This window comes from Mirounga angustirostris, unplaced genomic scaffold (genome assembly GCF_029215605.1).
Source record: "Mirounga angustirostris isolate CCGP_5_RB_7025 unplaced genomic scaffold, mMirAng1.0.hap1 SCAF_5, whole genome shotgun sequence".
Taxonomy (NCBI): domain Eukaryota; kingdom Metazoa; phylum Chordata; class Mammalia; order Carnivora; family Phocidae; genus Mirounga; species Mirounga angustirostris.
In genome coordinates, this window is record NW_026991713.1 from 20,547,500 (window position 1) to 20,572,106 (window position 24,607).

The 24,607-nt window shown below is 37.3% G+C and overlaps 1 protein-coding gene across 1 annotated transcript in view; it reads right to left on the reverse strand.

Annotated features, from left to right (window-relative positions):
• Nucleotides 1–24,607, reverse strand: part of ANO4 (anoctamin 4) — a 396,544-nt gene that overhangs the window by 191,682 nt on the left and 180,255 nt on the right. Inside the window, exons 3-4 of the mRNA XM_045872759.3 lie at nucleotides 11,955–12,059; nucleotides 443–579 (exon numbers count right to left, since the gene is read on the reverse strand). Coding sequence (XP_045728715.1) covers nucleotides 443–579; nucleotides 11,955–12,059 — 242 coding nt within the window. The remainder of the gene's footprint in view (nucleotides 1–442; nucleotides 580–11,954; nucleotides 12,060–24,607) is intronic.

Genomic DNA, 24,607 nt, shown 5'->3' on the forward strand with positions numbered 1-24,607 from the left:
TACACTTGCAATGAGTTTCCAGATTACAGAGGCAAACAGAAAATACTGAAAGCTGGTCCATTTTGTGTGACTGTTCTATGCGCTGGGGGATTTACACAAGAAAGTCCATGCTTGTAAAGCTTTCTTTCTACTAGTGACACTCAGAATGTAGACTATCATAAAATGACAAGTGGTTTTATCTCCCTTTATATAAACGAAATGTCTCTAGGTATAAGAAGGGAAATACATCACTTAGTGAAAGTTTGTTTTAAACATAGGTAGATTCAGGATCCCTGAAATGTGCTAGACCTATGGAGGAAATCAAAAGAATATAGGGACCTGCCGCTTGTTTTCTGGAAACCTACAGTTCAATGAAATGATGACTTTAAACAATCCACTGGAATATGCTTCACAGGTTTCCACCTGGATGAAATATTGTACTTGTGAGAAATCATACACTTACCTCTCCTCCTGCTTCCAATCTGCTAGCATCATCTGAAGTACTGGTCAGGTTTCCAGGGTGAAGCAGAGAATCGTCATCTTTGCAAGGGCTGTTGACAGCTTCTAATTCATCAAAAAGAATATTGACATCCTTGGCCACTGAAACCAAAATAAATACATTACAAGTGGGGTTAAGAATTTGGGATCTTAAAAGAAATACCAAAATAGAAGACACCTCTCTTTGGCTTCATATTTGTTCATTGTTTCAATAACACCTTGAATGATAAATATATTATTTCCTAAAAGAAAAAGATGTCAGATATAAAACATGTTTGATTAAAGAGTGTCTTGATTAGGCAAGATCAAGGACAATGTGAAGCAAAGTAAAGTACCTCCATAATATAAATAAAATTTGCCTTCAATGACAAGAGGAGGTGTTATGTTTGTTTAGTTTTCTTTCACATACTTGTTTAGCATAAAGTACTTTCACTTATTACTTCTAAGAACTCATTCTCTGTGTTGGACATAACCTTTGTTATTTTATCTCATTTTATTTTTCATGAAAGTGCCATATAACTTGCCAAGTGAACCCATATTATGTGCCAACTGCAAGGTTCAGTAAGATCTATAATTTTATTCCTTTGTTACTTCCCAAGGTCTAATAAAGAAAACCTCATGCAGTAATAAAGCATGCAGTTAGGTTTTCTGCATTTCTTCTTTCTCTAATCATGAATTGAAATCATGAAGTTACCCATTCAGGGGCTTTCCCAAGAGACTGTTGATGCCAATAGATTTCCAAATAAAGACTATAACGGTCAAATGCATAACGCCTTGAAGTGGACCAGAAATGACAGTTCAGCAGTAGTTAGTGCCAGGTACAGAACCCTTCCTTAGCAACTCCAATGACAGACCAACATTGCAATCGCTCAGGATTTTTAACCCACCACAAGCTGTGGCGCAGAATGATTTGTAGGCAATACGGTACTATTTACATAGCACATACAAGAGTATTCATCCTTTCATTCAAAAAATTTTTAAAGAGGTGAACGCTATGTTTTGCACAGAGTTGAGTGATAGCCATACCCTGATAAATAAAAGTGACTTGTCTTCCTGCCCTTGTGGTAATAAGTAAACAAAACAAATAGTCGAAGAATGGTAAATTGCATTGAGTATTATAAAGAAAAGAACACAGTATGGATATAGAAGGAACAGAGATCATCTACTTAGATGGTGTGACCAGGTTCTAAAGCAGCTCATTTAACATCTAAGTTTTTCTTCTGTAAAATAAAATCGGCATGGCAATAAAATTAACATTTATTGCTTACTATGATAGGCTGAATCATGGCCCCCAAAAGCGATCGAATTCCTGGAACACATGAATATGTTACCTTCTATGGCAAAAGGGACTCTATAGATGTGATTAATTCAAGGATCTTAAAATGGGAGATCATGTTGGATTATATGTGTGGGCCCAATGGAATTACAAGGGAGGCAAGAGGGTCAGAATCAGAGACACAGACTGGAAAATGCTAAGATGTTGGCTTTGAAAATGGAGGACAGAGCCATGAGTCAAGGAATGCAGATGCCCAAGAATGTAGGGAAAGGCAAGAAAGCAGATTCTCCCCTAGGCCTGCAGAAGGAACACAGTCTTGCTGGCCCCTCGAGGACTTCTGACCTCCAGAACTATAAGAAAATAAATTTGTGTTAAGTCACTAAGTTTGTGGTAATTTTGTGGCAGCAACAAGAGTAAACTAATACACTTACTACAGGTGTTTAGACCTCGCAGCTCCAAAGAAAGAAACATCATGGTCTTTTCATACAACTGGGATTTAGGGGCACCTCTGCTGTGACAGGAACGCAAGGAAAGGAGCAGTTTTGAAGGAGCACAGTTACGTCTGGTGTGGGAGAGGTCAAGAGGAAAGACAACTTCTCTGACAACCCTACATAAAGAAACTCCCCCTCCTCCATTATTCTCCATCCCTTCTCACTGCTCATTTCTTCACATCACTTATCACAAACTGTAATTATACTGTTTATTCATTTGTTTACTGTGTGATGGATATTTACCCTTTTAGAATAGAAGTTCCACAAGGGACCCTGTCTGTCTTGACCAGATGTACAGAGGTCCTGGCACAGCCCTCAACACATATTTGTTTAATGACAGAACAATAATCTCAAGGTGGACACAGTCTAATGATGTCTGAGAGCCCCTTTTCTCCAATATCTTATGGTTCTAGGACTTTGCATATACATTTTTCCTAAAACAATTCTTATTCACAAGCCAGGAGCTCCACAGTTGCAAGTAGATACTGATTAAATGTTTAAGTACATAGTGATTAAATTTCAAGTAGATATTGATTAGATTTGAACAACAGGATAAAAATATTTCAGCAAAGTAGATCTGCTTACAATTCTAAACTCCACTGATCAGCTATGTGAACTTGTGTTCCCATTACCGCACTGGTGAGGTAGGTATGGGAAACTTCTCTCAGGGTGGCTGAGAGGATTCAGTGAGATCATATACATGTTAGTCTGACCCACGGCAGATCTGCAAGAAATGCTGGTTTATCAATTTTAGACACTGGGGCCTTACGTCAGCACTTGAGCCTTAGCAACACAAAACAGAAAAGGTGAGGCATTTACAAGTTGGAATGGTTGTTATGAAGGGTAGACTGGGGTAAGGTATGAAATAAAGAAGCTAAAGAGGACACTGAGATTCATGTCCATCTGACTGACTGGCACCCTGGGTTCAAACTCTTGAATATCCATTCATCCTTCCATGAGAATTGCCCCTCTGCTTTTGCTAAGGTAGAAAATTACCAGATCATCTTCTGCTGGTGTCACTTTCTGGAGTTGGTACAATCGGTTCTATAAAGCCCTCTATATTCTGGGGTTCCTAACTAGGACTCTGTTGCCACCCTGGAGACACATGGCATTGTCTGGAGACATTTTTGATCGTCATGGCTAAGGAGAGGGGGGTAGTGCTAATATCTAGCAGGTAGAGGCCAGGGATACTGCTAAACATCCTACAATGTCAGAATAGCCCCCTACAAGAGTTATCTAGTGCAAAACGTCAATAGTGTTGAGGTTGAAAAATTCTGCTCTACATTAAAGGCGCAACTATTTGATTCTAGAGGAACCAGCTCACTTGAAAAAAGGAAGAGAAGTCTGTTTTCCCTCCTTCTGCCCATCAGTATTACTGTCCGAAGTTGTTATGGGGCTAATGTTACCTGAGTTCTCAAGGAAAATCAGTATGTGGTACAATCTGATTTTTAGAGAATTAAGTGTTATTGAGGCACTGTTATCACCTGCCAGCCTCTCAAGAGCCTTAGCAGAGATTAAAAATGCTGATCTGTATGGGGATTAACATAACAATTAAAAAAATTTAAAAAAAATGCTGATCTGTCAAAAAATGCTCAGCTGAACACACGGTCAGAAGAAGACAGTAGAACATGTAGACAAATATACAGACAGAAGAAACATGTGCCCTTTACCAATACTCCCCCATTGTTACTGATAGAGCAGCTTTACCAGCTAAGTTTTAGAAACAAAGTACAATATCTTTTGAAGCAAACTTATATCATTTCTTTAAGGAGAAAAAACAACCCCCAATTTCAAAAGTTAATCAATTTTTTAAAAAATCTGTTTATTCAGCAAGTACTTAGTGGGTGCCTACCTTGGCCAGACACTGTGCTGGGTTAGGTCAAATACTGGACATGGCAGACACGGCCCCTGTCCTCACACACCTCACATCCAGCCAAGGTGACAATGGAGCCTTTTTATCCATGGCATGGATGTCACAAAGTTACTCTACATCCAAACAAGGTTACTTTTAATGGATGCCTTCACCTTCCATGCAACCCAAGTAACAGACCTGCACTGCATCAACTCAGAGAGGGCTGTGTGAACAGAATTGGGAAGCTGAGTCACAATAGGTAGATACCATACACTTGGAAAGCAAGAGAGAGGCTCAAATAATTCTCCCTCACAAAAAGCAGGCACTCAGCCTAAGACGGCCAGGGAACAGAACAGCAAAGACTCACATGTCACAGCTACACAAGAGTCAAGAACCTCATATTGCCTGGGAGACCAAAAACCTGCTAGAGTCTGAGTAAATCATCAAACTCAGCATAGGAAAGAGATTTCTGTAGGCTGACTTGCTATGTTATTCCACAATAGAGACGGAGCAGAGAAGTCAGAGGACCAGAAGGCAGAGTGATCCTGACATACTTCATGTGATGGGAAGGCAGGTTTACCTCAACAGTACTGAATCTACTCATTAAATACTTATAATTATTTATTCAGTGAAAATCCCTTGGATTATTAGCCATTATTCATTCTCTATGGGGAAAAAGACCACAAATATATTTCAAGGGCTCAAATAAATAAGCAAATAAATTAATCATCTTCCGCCATTTGTTCACTGAGAAAACATTTAGGTTAGGTGCTAGGGTGGATGAAATTGAATCAGTGCTAAAAAGGCAGGGAAAATAAACAGTAAGTGTGTCTTTTAGAGAGTAAGAAATAAATACTAAAAAATCAAAGCCCTCGACTCACTGCTCTTTTAACTCTCCTATTCCTCAAATGCAGCAGAAAAACCCCACAGAGGCATTAGCAGCACAGGAGTATTTAATCTCAGTATTTTCTGATGCAGAGAAAATCAAGTGAAATTACAGGTCACTGAAGAGAACATGAGAGGACTGTGTAGTGTAATCCAGGTTTCTCTATCTGTCCTCCAGAGTGCCAGCTCATTTTACTATTTTTGTCCCGAGTTCCAAATTATTACATCTGATATTCAGAATTCTGAAGATATTGCATACTGACCTCAAAGCCTCATTAGAAAACACACAAAAAAGGACACCTTCAGGAATGATTTAGAATGAAAAGAAACAAAAAAGCTTGTTTATATCTTAATTTGAACATTTAGCTGGCTGTTTTATAACAAGTTCATCTTTATATCTAGCCCTAGGGTCTCTTCCAGGTGAAGGCCCAAGGCAGCTGTAAAACTGACTAGCAAATAGGAGGTGCTCAGTGCCCATTTTTAAGTAAATAAAAACTAGTTGTAAGATTCTATCAATTTGTTTTCTTACTCTAGTTATCTTAGTGGGATTGCTTCAAAGTATCTGTTTCTTTCAGACCCAGAGACTGAGTATGAAGTGGGAAGGGAGACAGAAGAAAGGGCACTATGGAGAGCCAACTGTGTATTAAGGATTTTCAGGTCTGTTTTCCCTTTTTTTCCTCAAAATACCTTAGGAGAAGGGCATTATAAGAAAGAAGGCAGGTTCAGAGACAGTAAGTAAGGCCATACAGCTAGTAAGTGACAGAGATGAAACCTAACCCAGTTCTGACCCCTAAATCCATGCTGTTTCTAGCTGGCTTCTTGTTTCTGTGGAAAGCATCCTACTGTTCTTAAATCATGTTTGGCTTGGGGAGCCTGGGTGACTCAGTCAGTTAAGCGTCCAACTCTTGGTTTCAGCTCAGGTCACGGTCTTGGGGTCCTGGGATTGAACCCTACATTGGGTTCCCAGCTCAGTGGGTCTGAGCTCTCCCTCTGTCCCTCCTCCTCCCTTCTCATGCATGCGGTTGCACACACTCGTGTGTGCTCTCTCTCTCTCTCTAATAAATAAATAAATAATCTAAAAAAATCATGTTGGCTTTCAAGCACAGGAAGTCCTTTAACCACCAACCAGCTATCTTGTCACAGTTTTAATATTTATCTGAATAAAGCTAGATTTTACATCTGTTGCTGGACAAGTCTGACACTTTTTAAAATTTAACAAATAGATCCAGTTAAATGTTTTTAAAAATTCAGAGAAACACAGACTCAGCACAGCTTTGAGCACCTTAGGCTGGAATTTTAAAGACCAAACATTACTTAACATGTATACCAGCAAGCCTAGGACTCTGCTCAATATACTTCGAGTGAATCTTATGACATCCCTAAGGCAGAGACTCTTTGGTTTACCAATGAGAGGGAAAAAGGGCCTAATTTGGAAAACTCAAAATAAAGTAATTGGAGAAGACATAAATCCTCCCTCAGCTAGTTTTATTCCTTTCCAAAGGTCAGTGGATTTCAAAGTGTGTTCCCTGGAACCCCAGGATCTTTTTGGGGGAGCTTCAGGGGCGATGGAAGGGACAAAGAGGAAACTGAGTGGGAAAAGCACTACACCCTCTACCCCCAGCCACCCCAAACAACTAAGTTAACTTTTTTATATATTGAGATTATATGTGAAAATATATTTGAGTGAGAAACAATAGATTCTACTGCTTTAAAAAGTTTGGAAAGCTCTGCTAGTGTGGTACACCAACAATTAAATGATTGTACTAACATCTCCCCAAAGAAAACCTGAGGAAAGAAAGCTAGGGCTCTAACTGTTATACATATGAGAGTAGGCACTTTTTTTCTGCCATGGGAAGTTTACTTGAAATACATTAAGATTCAAAATATATCTCTGCAAAGAAAAGAGTCATAAATTTTTTTTTAAATATGTGGTCATTAAAAAAATTTCATTGGCATTTCCTGGCTCAGTAATGATACAGTTTATAAAACAGAGCATAGACCATAGCATGGGGCATCCATAGGACACTCTGTCATGGGGCAAAGATCATTAACTTGTTCCTGGGAAAGCATGTTTCTCATGAAGAGCTTCTCTTGCTACTAACTTCATTCTAAAGAAAAGGGCAGACACCTTAATTACTTCTACAACAAGGCAGATAATAACAGAACCTCTTAACAACCTGAGAATGATACTTAGAGAAGAACCAAGTACGTAATTCAAGCTTTGCTCAATAGCCTTGATTATCTCTTCACAACATGAAATGAAGTCAGTGATGTTCTGCATTAAAGATCCTCAGAGTCTCCTGACCATAACTTCCCCTTCTTTGGAAAAAGCATGAGCTCTGGATTCAGACAAGCCTGGGTTCAAATGCTAGTCCTCACACCTACTAGCTCTTAGATTGGGTTATTTAACTTATTCAAGCTTTAGTGTCTTTATCTTTTCAGTGGGGATAATACAATGGTCCCACACACGATTGTTGAAAGGAATGAAGACAAGGTAGCAGCCAACAGTAATGCAGCATTTGCCATGTGTCAGGCACCATACTAAGGGCTTTTCATAGATTTACTAGAACTATCCCCCTTCAGATGTAGAAATTAAGGCAAATAGAATTTAAGACTAAATACAGTAATATGGGTAAAAGGTCAACCACACAGTTGCCAGGCAAGATTATATGTTCAGTATATGTCAGCACCTCCCTCTTCCCCATCTTCCCCTTTGAAACAGCATGACCATACGGATTAAAAATAAAACTGGAAGTCAGGGCTCAAGAGATTGGATTCAAAATGACTCACTGGATGTCATTGAGAAGTGACTCAGTCTCCGTGGGCACAGAAGCACAGAGCTCCACCAAAGCAGGAACACCACTGTGATTGCGTAGACACATGTGCAAGCACAGAGGGTCCGACCACAGGATAACAACGATCCTTCCAACCTCCAAGTCCTCATTTCAAACACTTTGCTTTTTGCTCTCTTTCCTTCATTACAACCTAATGGACTAATACACAATAATGTGCCGTGGTTTGAATGCCACTTGAGAGTCCCCACGGTCTGTACCTGTATATGCTAGGAATCAAGAAAAGAAAAACTAAGGACAAAGCAGGAGGGGTGGGCAACAAAAAGTGTGGGAGGGGAGAGAAATGATCCCTAGAAAAGGCTGGGCACTGGTAATAACTTAAAACAAGAATTGAAAGGTTCAGTATAGCCTTTGAATAATTAATATCTTTTTTAATGGTTTGCTGATATAATAAATGCACATACACATACACACCTGCTTCATGGACTACAGAGCTTTAAGATGTGATTCTCAATCTAATTTCAGAATGAAATACTTCTAAATGTCTGCTTCTAAAAAATGTCCAGATTTTAAAAGTCTGGTGGCTAAAAAGCAGGATATTTTTGTTTTAATTGATATTATTGTACCTAATACAGTAGGCACTAAAATCCCTGGACTGTTAGAGCGTTAAGAATCTTACTAGACAAACTCATCATTACATCAAGTTAAATCTGTCTCTAAGTCCCCACTCCAACTGGCCTGGTAGACCAGGTCAACCACAATTTAGATAATTAATTTCAGTCATTACTGACATTCCCATTCCTCTACCCCACATATGAAGGACTGTAAAAGGTTTTGACAGAGGTTTTGTAAAGAGCAGAATGTTTAGAGACCACTCAGGTCTCCAAGCCATACTGCTACTGCTGAGCTACCCACTTTGCAAGTTTAGAGTAGAATTCATTCACTCACTCACTCATTAACAAAATCTGTTGAGCAGCTACTACACTCTGTATTCCGTTTAAGGTACTAGAGATACAACAAAGCAATGGGAAGATGAGACTGTCCCCTTCCCAGAATCCCTGAAGTTCCCTGAATTATGGAAGACCTGCTCCTTCCTCAGGCTGGAGAATCTTAGCCAAGGCTGGCTGTTCAGGTGGCTCAAGTGCAGACTCCAGGCACACAACCCAGCCATTCCCCCCCTTCCCCCCGCAGCTCATGGGAAGCCATGCTACCACTGCAGGACAATCTAAGGGAACTGGACAGGAAATGCCTTTTCTCCCTCTGTCTGTGTGGGTATCTCTGTGTGTCTGCCTCTTTTTATGAAGGATTAGCCACTCAGAAGCCCAGACTTTCAGAAAACAAAAGCCAGGAACTTCAGATAACAGAGAACGCTGCTGAAACAAAGGAGTTTAGGGAACCTAGCTACCATCTTGGGATGGGGAACAACGGGTTAGAACAGAGAGAGGGAAAAATTACATCAAGGAAAACATGCACATGCACACACACACACACACACCCTTACATTATACTGCCACATAGAAATGCTTTCCTCCTAGAAAGCAATCAAGTTGTTTTCATTTTGAACAATAAAACAAATGTGATCTGTGTTTTAATTTCTCTTGAACTGAACTGTGCACCAAAACGTTCACTACTGCTTTAAGACACAATGCATAACATAGTGCCAGACACAAGACAGGTGACATGGAGAGATGGGTGAGTAACTTTCCTTCTTTATAAGTTGTACATCTGTTATAGGGAAAGTTGAGAAACAGCTAGCCTCTCTAAGACATCTTTTGAACAGATAAAGCCATTTTTAGGGCATAAGCACTACAGGAAAAAAATGTAAACATATCTTACAATCTAGAAGCATGGGGAAGAATTCTTGCATCAAGACATAACAAAATAAGATTTTTTTAAAAAAAAAATCCAGAGTAGTTCACTTTTCCTAATCGTGTTTATTTAATCTTTTATTTATCAGAACAAGGGCCAGCATATGACTAAATATTGACAATCAAATATTAACCATATAGCCTTGGGGAGGTATACTCAGTTTTTTCACCCTTAAAATGGAGAAAACACATCTACTATTTCTTGTAGGGTTGTTTTAAGAAAAGAGATAGTAAGGGAAGAGCACTTACTATAATGGCTGGCCTACCTTAGACACTCAAAAAATGTTTCAAATTCTCTCTCACTCCCAGCTTGATCTTAAAGATCATACCTATATGTCCACAAAATTCCAAGAAAATAATGAAATCTTTCCATCATCTAAAAAAAAAAAAATGTTTGCAGGAGAGAAGGAATTTTTCTGATGTCCAAATCCTATCTATTTTTACATTTTTATAATTTGGTCTCTCGAAGCTTCCTACAGCCCCTTGAAGAACCAAACTATATGTTTTTATACTTAGAAATTTCAACTAACTTGTTAAATATCTGAATCACATTTGGAATCTAGGGTGAAACTGAAGGTAAATAAATGGCCCAAATCTTTCCTACCAGAAACGACATTGGCCAGGTAGGCAGCTTCCCAAACCTACTTAGCATAAAACTTATTTTTTTTAAACAAGAAAACAGATTAGTTCCAAAGTATTAGAAAATCCTTAAACCTATAAAGAGTTTATTTGCATTTTACGGTGAAATAATATTTCCCTTTTCTTATTTTTAAACTTAAATATTAACTACTCATAAACATACACTTCTACTTGTTCACAAAGAGCTCACCATTCTAAACAATAAAAGTTATCATATACAAATGTGTCTTTAGTAAGATATGCTAACAAAAATTACTGTAAAAATAGTCTTATAAACATTTAATTCATTTTGATGTAAGTTCATGCAGCCCTAAAAAATTTTTAAGTTCATCTCCTGCACTTGCATAGAAGCCAACTTTTATCACTTATTAAAATTTTTAAAAAAATCCTTCAGCACTATATATCATCTTTCAAATCAGATGAAGTAATTACAGAATTTTATAATTTTCCATGAAAAAATTATTTTCGCTCCAATGTCTATTAATTGGATTTTTAATCTCCTGGGGAAATTTTTTCTCTTTTATTCATAACCTAATATTAAGGGATTGCCCAAGCAGAACAAATAGCTGGTCTTTTTCTTTTTCATTAAAAGTATTTCTCTTAGAACCAGCCTCATCTTCAATTTCAGGATCCTTTTCCTTGATGTGTTTAAACCCCATACTGAGCACATTCAGAAAGGAATTAAATGAAGGGTAGGAGACCCTCCATTCCAGTCTGGCCTCCATTCTTGATATTACCTTGGTATGTAACTTCCACCCTCAGTTGTCCTACCTATAAAGTGGAAGTATTAATTATTTCAGAAGGTCAGGAGGGCAGTATGATGACAAAAGGGGATAACTGCTATGAAGATGCTTCAAATTGCTCATTAAAAGTTTAGTATTAGAAATGCAGTGTCACAAAACTAAAAGTAGCAAAAAATTACAGTGGTTCTTCCTGCAGTGCTCTTCAGATCTAACTCCTTCAAACATAACACGGTAGAATACTATTTGATCTTAAAAGAGTATCATTATTTAGTATTAGAGCTCTGATAATGAAACACGAATGTTAATGACTTAGTCTATGATACCACATCATCCATCTTCAATGTTAAATCTACAACTTGAGTAAATGTATTGATTAAGATCAAATTCTTAGTAAAAACTATAAAACAAAGTAATGTAAGAAGAATAAATGATTAATCAAAATGCTTAGAAGAGAGGGGTCACTTCTCAAGTCACAGCCCATCATCAGTGACTTGAGATACCCATTTTGGAGAATAAATTTATGATTTCAGGTTACTGCATCAACATTTACTTCTTACTACTTGTACATCTGAGCAAATGAATAGTATTCTAGTAATAGTATTCTCAAAAACTTATTTGATTATGATTAATCAAGGAATCTAAAAAATTATAGTACCTAGCAATTTACTAAATATTATAGTATACTAAATATAGAACTAGAGTTCTTCCATCAGGCTTCTTCAAAGACTCCAATACTGTGTGGCTCAGTTTCGCAAACTAAACCTGCATTTCACTAACCATCTCTTCTGGTCTCAAAATTATTTTACACAGTATCTCCTTTACGACATTTTTTTTTAAACTTGGCATCTAGGGTTTCTAGTTTTATTATCCCTCCCAAGTATTAGAATAGTTTCTCCTTTCATGGTCAAATTAAAATTTGAGGGAAACTTACTTTCTTGTATTGCATTAAGAATCTCTGAAAAGTCCACATCACTCTTTGGGCCGTCAGGTAGTATTTGCATATCCAGCTGGTAGCCTTGCAAATCCACACCTCCTTCTAGAGAAATGAAAGATATTCATGGAGTTTGCACTGGTTATCAGAGAGCCCAGCATTAGGGTCCCAAGGAGAAGCAACGTCAAAATCTAAAAAGAACAGCCAGCTGATTTGCCAATGATCCTCCCTCTTAGAAAAATGACTTTTTAAAAAAAATGAGAAATATGACCAGCCATTTGCTCCTTATGGGACCAACAAGGTTTAATTGTATTTCTAATGTAAAAAATTAGGCAATTACTTTATTAAAATACCACACACTTCATAGTATTTACTGATGACTTCCTAGGTGAAGAATAAAACATGTTAGCCTCCACCCAAGGACATTTAAAATTTTCAGCTTCACAAGGCTAAAAAGTAATATTCAACACAAATACTTTTTTTTTAAGATTTTATTTATTTATTTGACAGAGAGAGAGAGAGAGAGACAGCGAGAGCAGGAACACAAGCAGGGGGACTGGGAGAGGGAAAACAGGCTTCCTGCAGAGCAGGGAGCCTGATGCGAGGCTCAATCCCAGGACCCTGGGATCATGACCTGAACCAAAGGCAGACGCTTAACGACTGAGCCACCCAGGTGCCCCTCAACACAAATACTTTATATCATCTTCTATAAAATTATAATAATTCATTCTTAGAAAAGGATTTAATATTCTTGATATCACAGGAAAAAAGACATAATTTTTCCCCTCACAGTTGAACTTCCCTGCTATATCATTTTTCAATTATACCAGAATACTTTTATTTCTTCTATGAGGTAATTAAATCTCTTGTGCTAGATTTGTCTCATGTATTTTTGGTATGCTCTAAAGAAGAGGGTTTTTTTATGCTGTTCCACACACCTATAGAACATTTAAGGGTGCCGAAGAAAACAAGACATCAAAAAGTAGCTTTATCACTAACAATAATAAACCTTCAAATGCTTTTTAAAATAATCACTAAGAACATCTCCAGTCCTGACGAGTCTAGAAGGGCTAAAAAGCCAGTGCTAAAATAAAAAGATAGCCTGATGAATAGAGTGGGACATAGCTTCCAATATTTTTGTAGAAATAATTATTTCATAAGCCCAGGAATTATTCTTAGCCTTGAATAAATTTCAGTTACACCCTGAACTCAAAAGAATACAACACAGTCACTATCGTATAAGGACACTCATTCTAGAAGGGACATGAACACAAGTAATATAATAGACGGTGAGCTTTAGAAGGGCAGTAACTTTTACTTGCATACTATCACCCAGTACCTAGAACAGTGCCTAGCACCGAGTAGGCAGGCCCTCAATAAATGCAGGCTGAATGAATGACTAAGGCTACATGATAATTATGAAACAAAGGCCATAGAGCTACAAGGAAAGTTATAAGCCCCGATTAAGGAGTCCTGCAAACCAGCATTCAGATTCTTATTAGGAAATACTGAATCTCTCTAAATCTTGGTTTTCTCATCTATAAAATAGGGGTGGTAATAACAGTCTCACAGAACAACCATGAAGACTAAATGAGATAATGCATGAAAAGCTCTTAGCTGTCAAATAGCACTCAGTAAATGGAAGCCATTATATTATCATCCATAATAATGTGTTAAAGGAACACTGACATTTATACAGAAACTAGCTACTGAATAACGAGATGGAAGTCACAGGTCTGTTCTTTGGGACACCAGCATGCATTTCAGTGACTGTCAAGCATGTCAAGCACTGCAGATACAGTGAACTTCTTAAATGCATGCATGTGGTTGTCTCACTGGAGTTAACAGTTGAGACTAAGCTTTTCAACAGGAATTAAAATGGGTTATTTGGTTCCCCCCGTCCCCCATGGCCAGTTACTGTGCATAAGTATGGAGAAGTTCTGCTGCTTTTCAACCTCTGCTAAGGCTAGATGCCCCTGTTCTGCTCAATAAGCAAAGGCCTCATAATAACAATGACAAAAAATAAATAAGAATATTCAATACTGCCTATAGGCTGGTTCTGGGCTATGTACTTTACCATCTCATTTAGCCTTTACCTTTGAAAACAAGGTGCACTGGGAAAGAATAATTTGCCCAAGGTCACACAGCTACCACGTTGTCAAGATGCAACTCCAACCCATGCTCCCACCAGTCTTGAACACTCCCATATCAAAGCAGTCACAAATACAGGCTGTTAGAAATAAGGGAAATGGATTTACCAATAGTCCCATGTTCTAGTGCTTCAGACCATGACCAATACCATTACATAACCTAAAAAGCAAATGACTTACTAAATAGGCTAATAAACAGGAGCCCAAATTATTTACCTTGTGTGTCTTAGTCAGGAGCTCATAAATTCATATAGAAGTAGTTTTGACTAATAAATAACTACAGTTTCTAATAACCAAAATTCCACAAATTTTAGTAATTATTTTTTTGTTAGGGAACAGTATAGGAGCGTAGAAAGTCACAAAAGAAGCAACATAAAGGAGGCATTCAGGTCGTTAAAGTCTGTCTTTAAAGAATATTTAATGCTTCAGATATCAAGAAAATGTGAGGAAAATGGATACAAGGATAAATAGATTTGTTTCAAGTATGTTTATAAAAAATACCCTTTTGACCATAGAGTTGAGGGTCCATTTCTGGGCTCTCTCTTCTGTTCCATTGATCTATGTGTCTGTTTTTGTGCTAGTACCATACTGTCTTGATGATGACAGCTTTGTAATAGAACTTGAAGTCCGGAATTGTGATGCCACCAGCTTCGCTTTTCTTTTTCAACATTCCTCTGGCTATGCGGGGTCTTTTCTGGTTCCATACAAATTTTAGGATTATTTGTTCCATTTCGTTGAAAAAAGTGGATGGTATTTTGATAGGGATTGCATTAAATGTGTAGATTGCTCTAGGTAGCATTGACATCTTCACAATATTTGTTCTTCCAGTCCATGAGCATAGAAAGTTTTTCCATTTCTTGTGTCTTCCTCAATTTCTTTCATGAGTATTCTATAGCTCTCTGAGTATAGATTCTTTACCTCTTTGGTTAGATTTATTCCTAGGTATCTTATGGTTTTGGGTGCAACTGTAAATGAGATTGACTCCTTAATTTCTCTTTCTTCTGTCTTGTTGTTGGTGTATAGGAATGCTACTGATTTCTGTGCATTGATTTTATATCCTGCCACTTTACTGAATTCCTGTATGAGTTCCAGCAGTTTTGGGGTGGAGTCTTTTGGGTTTTCCACATAAAGTATCATATCATCTGCAAAGAGTGAGAGTTTGACTTTTTCCTTGCCGATTTGGATGCCTTTTTACTTTCTGTTGTCTGATTGCTGTGAATAGGACTTCTAATACTATGTTGAATAGCAGTGGTGACAGTGGACATCCCTGCTGCGTTCCTGACCGTAGGGGGAAAGCTCTCAGTTTTTCCCCATTGAGAATGATACTCACTGTGGGTTTTTCATAGATGGCTTTTATGATATTGAGGTATATACCCTCTATCTCTATACTCTGAAGAGTTTTGATCAAGAAAGGGTGCTATACTTTGTCAAATGCTTTTTCTGCATCTATTGAGAGGATCATATGGTTCTTGTTCTTTCTTTTATTAATGTATTGTGTTGCACTGATTGATTTGCAGATGTTGAACCAACCTTGCAGCCCAGGGATAAATCCCACTTGGTCGTGGTGAATAATCCTTTTAATGTACTGTTGGATCCTATTGGCTAGTATTTTGGTGAGAATTTTTGCATCCATGTTCATCAAGGATATTGGTCTGTAATTCTCCTTTTTGATGGGGTCTTTGGTTTGGGGATCAAGGTAATGGTGGCCTCATAAAACAAGTTTGGAAGTTTTCCTTCCATTTCCATTTTTGAGAACAGTTTCAAAAGAATAGGTATTAATTCTTCTTTAAATGTTTGGTAGAATTCCCCTGGGAAGCCATCTGGCCCTGGGCTCTTGTTTATTGGGAGATTTTTGATGACTGCTTCAATTTCCTTGGTGGTAATGGGTCAGTTCAGGTTTTCTATCTCTTCCTGGTTCAGATTTGGCAGTTGATACATCTCTAGGAATGCATCCATTTCTTCCAGATTATCTAATTTGCCAGTATATAGTTGCTCATAATATGTTCTTATAATTGTTTGTATTTCTTTGGTGTTGGTTGTGATCTCTCCTCTTTCATTCATGATTTTGTTGATTTGGGTCATTTCTCTTTTCTTTTTGATAAGTCTGGCCAGGGGTTTATCAGTCTTACTAATTCTTTCAAAGAACCAGCTCCTAATTTCGTTGATTTGTTCTACTGTTCTTTTGGTTTCTATTTCATTGATTTCTGCTCTGATCTTTATTATTTCTCTTCCCCTGCTGGGTTTAGGCTTTATTTGCTGTTCTTTCTCCAGCTCCTTTAGGTGTATGATGAGGTTTCTTGAGAAAGGCTTGTACTGCTATATACTTTCCTCTTAGGACTGCCTTTGCTGCATCCCAAAGATTTTGAATAGTTGTGTTTTCATTTTCATTGGTTTCCATGCATTTTTTAAATTCTTCTTTAATTTCCTGGTTGACCCATTCATTCTTTAGTAGGATGCTCTTTAGCCTCCATGTGTTTGAGTTCTTTCCAACTTTCCTCTTGTGATTGAGTTCTAGTTTCAAAGCATTGTGGTCTGAAAATACGCAGGGAATGATCCCAATCTTTTGGTACTGGCTGAGACCTGATTTGTGACCTAGGATATGATCTACTCTGGAGACTGTTCCATAGGCACTAGAGAAAATGAGTATTCTGTTGCTTTGGGATGGAATGTTCTGAATATATCTGTGAAGTCCATTTGGCCCAGTGTGTCATTTAAAGTCTTTATTTCCTTGTTGATCTTTTGCTTAGATGATCTGTCCATTTCAGTGAGGGGGCTGTTAAAGTCCCCCACTATTATTGTATTGTTGTCGATGTGTTTCTTTGCTTTTGTTATTAATTGGCTTATATAATTGGCTGCTCCCATGTTAGGGGCATAGATATTTACAATTGTTAGATCTTCTTGTTGGATAGACCCTTTAAGTAGGATATAGTGTCCTTCCTCATCTCTTATTACAGTCTTTGGTTTAAAATCTAATTGGTCTGATATAAGGATTACCACCCTAGCTTTCTTTTGGTGTCCATTAGCATGGTACATGGTCTTCCATCCCCTCACTTTCAATCTGGGGATGTTTTTGGGTCTAAAATGAATGTCTTACAGACAGCATACCGATAGGTCTTGTTTTTTAATCCAATCTGATACCCTGTGTCTTTTGATTGGGGCATTTAGCCTATTTACATTCAGGGTAACTATTGAAAGATATGAATTTAGTGCCATTGTATGGCCTGTAATGTGACTGTTACTGTATATTGTCTCTATTCCTTTCTGGTCTATGTTACTTTTAGGCACTTTCTTTGCTTAGAGGACCCCTTTCCATATTTCTTGTAGGGCTGGTTTCGTGTTTGCAAATTACTTTAGTTTTTGTTTGTCCTGGAAGCTTTTTATCTCTCCTTCTATTTTCAATGACAGCCTAGCTGGATATAGTATTCTTGGCTGCATATTTTTCTCATGTAGTGCTCTGACTATATCATGCCAGTCCTTTATGGCCTGCCAGATCTCTGTGGATAGGTCTGTTGCCAATCTAATGTTTCTACCATTGTAGGTTACAGATTTCTTGTCCCGAACTGCTTTCAGGATTTTCTCTTTGTCTCTGAGACTTGTAAGTTCTACTATTAGATGTCATGGTGTTGACCTATTTTTATTGATTTTGAGGGGGGTTCTCTGTGCCTCCTGGAGTTTGATGCCTGTTTCCTTCCCCAAATTAGGGAAGTTCTCTTCTATAATTTGCTCCATATACCTTCTGCCCCTCTCTCTCTCTTCTTCTTCTTCTGGGATCCCAATTATTCTAATGTTGTTTCGTCTTATGGTATCGCTTATCTCTCGAATTCTGCCCTCGTGATCCAGTAGTTGTTTATCCCTTTTTTTCTCAGCTTCCTTATTCTCCATCATTTGGTCTTCTATATCACTAATTCTCTCTTCTGCCTCGCTTATCTTAGCAGTTAGAGCCTCCATTTTTGATTGCACCTCATTAATAGCCTTTTTGATTTCGACTTGGTTAGATTTTAGTTTTTTTCTCCAGATAGGGTTTCTCTAATAACTTCCATGCTTTTTTCAAGCCCAGCTAGTATCTTTAAAATCGTCATTCTGAACTCTAGTTCTGACATCTTACTAATGTCCGTGTTGATTAGGCCCCTGGCCGTCGGTATTGCCTCTTGTTCTTTTTTGTGAGGTGTGATTTTTTCCATCTTGTCATTTTGTCCAGAGGAGAATAGATGAATGAGAGAACAAAATGCTAACAGGGTAACAACTACCCCCCAAAAATATACACTGAACAAATCAGAAGAGACCTGAAACAGGGGGAAAAGAAAGGAAAAGAAAGAAAAAAGAAAAGAAAAAGAAAAAGATAAAAACAAACAAACAAACAGAATATGATCAAATATGATCAGGCTGGTGCACAGATCAGTGCCACACACTAGATTTTGGGCGTATTTTGGTCTGTTAGAAGAAAGTGCCTCCTAAAATTTTAAAGAAAGAAAAACTTATATATGTACAAAAATAAGGGTAAATATGATGAAGAGAGGGAATATGACTGTGAAGATGAAAATTATAAAAGATTTTATAAAAGGAATTGATAAGAAAAGAAGTTGGTTGAAAAAAGAAAGAAGAGGATTAAAAAAAAAAAAAAGGGAGAGAATGTGATCAGGCAGGAGACTAGAACAAAGCCATACACTAGAGATTCAAGGTATATTTTGGTCTGTTAGAAGAAAATGTATCCCAAAATTTTAAAGAGAGAGCAACTTATATATATGTAACAAAAATAAGGTTAACTACTATGAAGGGATAGAATATGACTCTAAAAATGAAAAACAAAGATAAAAAGCTTTTGCACAGCAAAAGAAACAGTCAACAAAACCAAAAGACAACTGACAGAATGGGAGAAGATATTTGCAAATGACATATCAGATAAAGGGCTAGTATCCAAAATCTATAAAGAACTTATCAAACTCAGCACCCAAAGAACAAATAATACAATCAAGAAATGGGCAGAAGACATGAATAGACATTTTTCCAAAGAAGACTTCCAAATGGCCAATAGACACATGAAAAAGTGCTCAACATCGCTCGGCATCAGGGAAATCCAAATCAAAACCTCAATGAGATACCACCTCACACCAGTCAGAATGGCTAAAATTAACAAGTCAGGAAACAACAGATGTTGGTGGGGATGCGGAGAAAGGGGAACCATCCTATACTGTTGGTGGGAATGCAACCTGGTGTAGCCACTCTGGAAAACAGTATGGAGGTTCCCCAAAAAGTTGAAAATAGAGCTACCATATGACCCAGCAATTGCACTACTGGGTATTTACCCCAAAGATACAAATGTAGGGATCCTAAGGGGTACGTGCACCCTGATGTTTATGGCAGCAATGTCCACAATAGCCAAACTATGGAAAGAGCCAAGATGTCCATCGACAGCTGAATGGAGAAAGGAGATGTGGTATACATATACAATGGAATATTATGCAGCCATCAAAAGGAATGAAATCTTGCTATTTGCAATGACGTGGATGGAACTGGAGGGTATTATGCTGAGCGAAATAAGTCAATCAGAGAAAGACATGTATCATATGACCTCACTGATATGAGGAATTCTTTTTTTTTTTTTAAAGATTTTATTTATTTATTTGAGAGAGAGAGAATGAGAGACAGAGAGCACGAGAGGGAAGAGGGCAGAGGGAGAAGCAGACCCCCCGCTGAGCAGGGAGCCCAATGCGGGACTCGATCCCGGGACTCCAGGATCATGACCTGAGCCGAAGGCAGTCGCTTAACCAACTGAGCCACCCAGGTGCCTGATATGAGGAATTCTTAATCTCAGGAAACAAACTAAGGGTTGCTGGAGTGGCAAGGGGTGGGAGGGATGGGGTGACTGAGTGATAGACATTGGGGAGGGATGTGCTATGGTGAGCACTGTGAATTGCACAAGACTGTTGAATCACAGACCTGTACCTCTGAAACAAATAATACCATATATGTTTAAAAAAAAAAGGGGGGGGGAGAGGGAGAGAGAGAGGAGGAAGAGGAGGATTATGAAGAAGAAGATGATAGCAGGAAGGGAAAAATGAAGGGGGGGAAATCGGGAGTGGGAGACGAACCATGATAGACTATGGACTCTGAGAAACTGAGAGTTCTAGAGGGGAGGGGGTGGGGGGATTGGTTAGCCTGGTGATGGATATTAAAGAGGGCATGTACTGCATGGAGTACTGGGTGTTATACGCAAACAATGAATCATGGAACACTACATCAAAAACTAATGATGTAATGTATTGTGATTAACATAATATAATAATAATAAAAAAATACCCTTTTAGAGGTCTAGGAAAAAAGGCAGGAAGAAAATAGTCCAAATGGGTACACAATTTATCTCTCATGTATAAAATTATGGGTATATATTTTTTTATTCTTTATCTTCTCTATTTTTTTTACAATAAACAAAATATTTTTATAATTTTAAAGTCATTAAATTCAGATTGTGGCATGGGAAACATTAAATACTGAGAGTTCAGGATTCAAGTCTTAAAGACTACAGATGTTAAGCCAGTAATGGATTAATCTAACATAAAATTTTCTAAATTAATGCAATTCTTAAAATATGTAATTTAAAGAGCTCCAAATTGCAGGATGCAACATTCTCATCATGGTAAACTGTAAGATCACATTTAGAATCCCTAAAATATAAAGTATTTTCCTTCCTCTGCTCAGAAGAAATATAAAATATACTTTAAAGTGTAATATAAGGGTCTGGAACTTCTGGAAGGAAGTCATTCATTAATGTCAAACATGACAAAGTAGGGGATGCTATAAAACAAGGACTTTTGTAAACTTTCCTAAATAGAAAGTGATCACTTGTGCAAGGACATTTGCAAATAAATCCTTCAAGGTGACGATCTTTAACTTTAGCTCATACTGCCCAGTGAGCAAGACAAAATACTTCAATACAAGAAGTTCTATGTCTACTTTGAACTTCTGATATTTGTTGTTAGTCCTATGGTTTTGATATGATCTCTAAAATCAAAGCTCTTTCTACAGTCACTGATGCCTCTGACTTTAAGTCAAAACACAAAGCTCTTTTTCAGAAGCAAGATGGTGAAAGTGTCATAGTTTCAAACTGATGAAGTTTTTTTTTTTTTAAAGATTTTATTTATTTATTTGACAGAGAGAGAGACAGCGAGAGAGGGAACACAAGCAGGGGGAGTGGGAGAGGGAGAAACAGGCTTCCCGCTGAGCAGGGAGCCCGATGCGGGGCTCGATCCCAGGACCTGGAATCATGACCTGAGCCAAAGGCAGACGCTTAACGACTGAGCCACCCAGGCGCCCCTCAAACTGATGAAGTTTTAAAATAAAACATAACCCCACTGGGTTTCAGTAATTGACATGCAACCAAATGTAATCCCAAGGAAACTAAACCAATAAGTTACATTAAAAAGGGAAACTTTAAAAGGATTCATGAAGATGTGGAGAATATAATGAACAATTTTAAAAATCAAAAATAGCCATAAAATTCATGTGATCTCCGAATCTGCCTTGAGCTTTTCTTACACTTGATTGAGTGATTATACTCAAATCTTAATTGTGACTCTGTTGTGTGAGAATAAAGTTGAAAGTAGTTCCAATAAAAAGGAACTTTGATAACAGTGCTTACATTTAAGAAAAGACCTTCTGCTGAGCAAACAATATGTTAAAAAATCATTTTAGATTTGTAACTAGTTTACATGGATTTAGCTAAATGCTTATATACAAAAGGAATAAAAAAAACAAGCTCTAAATAGGAGTCTCAATTAGCACATACATCGATGCCTCTCCCATTCCATCTCTGTCTGTAGAAATCCCTTTCTACTTTTAAGGCCCAAACTAAATGCTCCACTTCAGGAAGCATTTCTTGACCCTAACAAGCAAACACCATTTTCTACCATTTCTATTTTGAACTTCTATAGCTACCTATATATATTTTATCTTTTCTATGGTACATGTTTTCCATCAAAAATAAGGCAAAGTATCTAGCACAGTTTGGAGTAGACACAGACAACATGTGAGCTCCTATCTTTTCCCATCTAGATTTTCTTCTTCATCTCCAGCACCCTCAACTAGATTATAACATGATGGAGGCCTGGGACCAAATTGCATCTACCTTTTTATCTCCTATAGAATCAAGATCAAGGCCCTGAACATACTAATTGCTCAATTAAAGCTCTTATACTACAATTTCATATTACTAGTAACAGTGGATACAGACTGAGAAAACATCCCAGTTTTCTTTCATCATAATTTTAAGGCATCTTGATAGGTTATCTATCAAGACAACTATGAAAGACATGTTCTAAATCATGCATTTACTTTTTTGTGAGCTCTTCTCAAATCTTGTCAAATAATAAAGAAAATGCTGACGTACCAACATCTTAAAGCTTATAATGAAAGTCAACAGTTGCCAACCTTACCCCTTTCTCAACTCCAGACCTATTCCTTTAGCACAAATACTCTCAAGAGTTTGTTTTTACTTCTTTTGGCTATTTCCATGTGGGTATTCCATTGTTTCTTGATCAATTTTATATATTACTTATTATTTCCTACCATGATACAAGACAATATAAGTTATATGACTGACTGCCACTTCCTCTTGTCCTCCACCCATCCATCCAATCATTATTTTTATTCTGTTATATTGCCTTAGTTTAACATTAAATGACTTAAAATTCAATTTCTTGTTCAAATATAAATAGATCTTATATTTGCAAATTAACACAAAGTGGTATAAAAAAGCAGATTTTGATATTACATTGACCTGGATTTGAATTCCATTTTTATGTGACCCTGAGCCATTAAATAATGAGCCTCATTTTTCTCATTTATAAAATGGAAAGGATGAAATTTTTGAGAGGCTCCATTAAAAATTATGAATTGTTTACATACATGCAATTATGGCTCATAGTGTTAGATCATCAAGTGATGATCAATTTTCTTGTCTCATCTGTCTAATTTTATAATGACATATTCTGTCTCTGAAAAATGAAGGCCAATTCCAAGTTTAGGGTCTAGACTAAATGAAAACAATGCATTAAAAAAACTCTGTAATTAGACTTAGAATAATTATTTCATGTTGAAACAGAAATAAAGAGAAGTGTGACAAGTTAAATCTTACCTTCACCATGCAACACAAAAGAGAGGGAACTCTGTAAAGTAGGCTAAAGGGGACAATGGTATTTACTGTGATTTCCTCATAATGAATGATGCTTGATTTGAGCATCTGTCTACATTCTATTTATATTCTGCAAATAAAAATTGGTAGTTCCTGTCCTGTGAGGTATTTTTAATACAAATTGTCAAATGCAACATTTTTACAGAACAGCAAACAGTGATATATCAAAACTTGATATAAATATCTAAAATAAATCCTCACCTGTAATATTTTTGGACTTAATAGGCTGCAAAAAACACCATTCCTGTAATTGAGAGTTTGTTTTCAATTCCCCATAGTGAATTCAGTGTTTCTATGACAGTGTTAAGATGAAGAACGGTATTAAGAAGGGGGAGAGGTACATTCTGTCTTCTTTACAAACTTTCCCTGCATCAGACAGTGTTCAAGATAGATCTTTTAAGGAGGAAGAAAATAAATTCAGTTCTTCTGAAGGGTCTGAAATTGGAAACCCTAGATTTACACGTGGGATATTCCACTAGTTCTAGAAAAACTTTCCATCTCTGTGTCTTTACTTCATTTATAGTGCTTACCAAAATCTATTTAGTATGCTATAAGCTAAAAAAGCTTCGCAAGAGAAGATGCTTCATAAGTGCTATTGTGGTGAGCACTGTGAATTGTGTAAGACTGTTGAATCACAGACCTGTACCTCTGAAACAAATAATACATTATATGTTAAAAAAAAAAAAAAAAGAAGAAGAAGAAGATAGCAGGAGGGGAAGAATGGAGGGGAGGAAATCGGAGGGGGAGATGAACCATGAGAGACTATGAACTCTGAGAAAACAAACTGAGGGTTTTAGAGGGGAGGGGGGTGGGGGGTGGGGGGATGGGTTAGCCTGGTGATGGGTATTAAAGAGGGCACATTCTGCATGGAGCACTAGGTGTTACATGCAAACAATAAATCATGGAACACTACATCAAAAACTAATGATGTAATGTATGGTGATTACCATAACATAATAATAAAAAGAAGTATATCAGAGAAAAAAAATAAAAATATTGATCAAAATTAAAAAAAAGATACACAAATCATTCTTTCATATTAGTGTTGTATAACTATAAATCTAGTGATATTGCAAGATCATTCTCTTACAAAAGAAAGCTCAGCATTGTATTAAAAGGAATAAACAGACTGATTCACCCACACCAATCACTGTAAAATCTAGATATTCTTTCAAATGATTAACAATGAGTAGTTCTAAGGACTCAATTCTGGACTGGGTCTTGACTGGAGAACCACATTTGGCTAATAGCGGGTAGATGTTTTTTGAGTCTAAAATGGAAAGAATAATTCTAGTACTTGAGCCAGTAATGGCTGA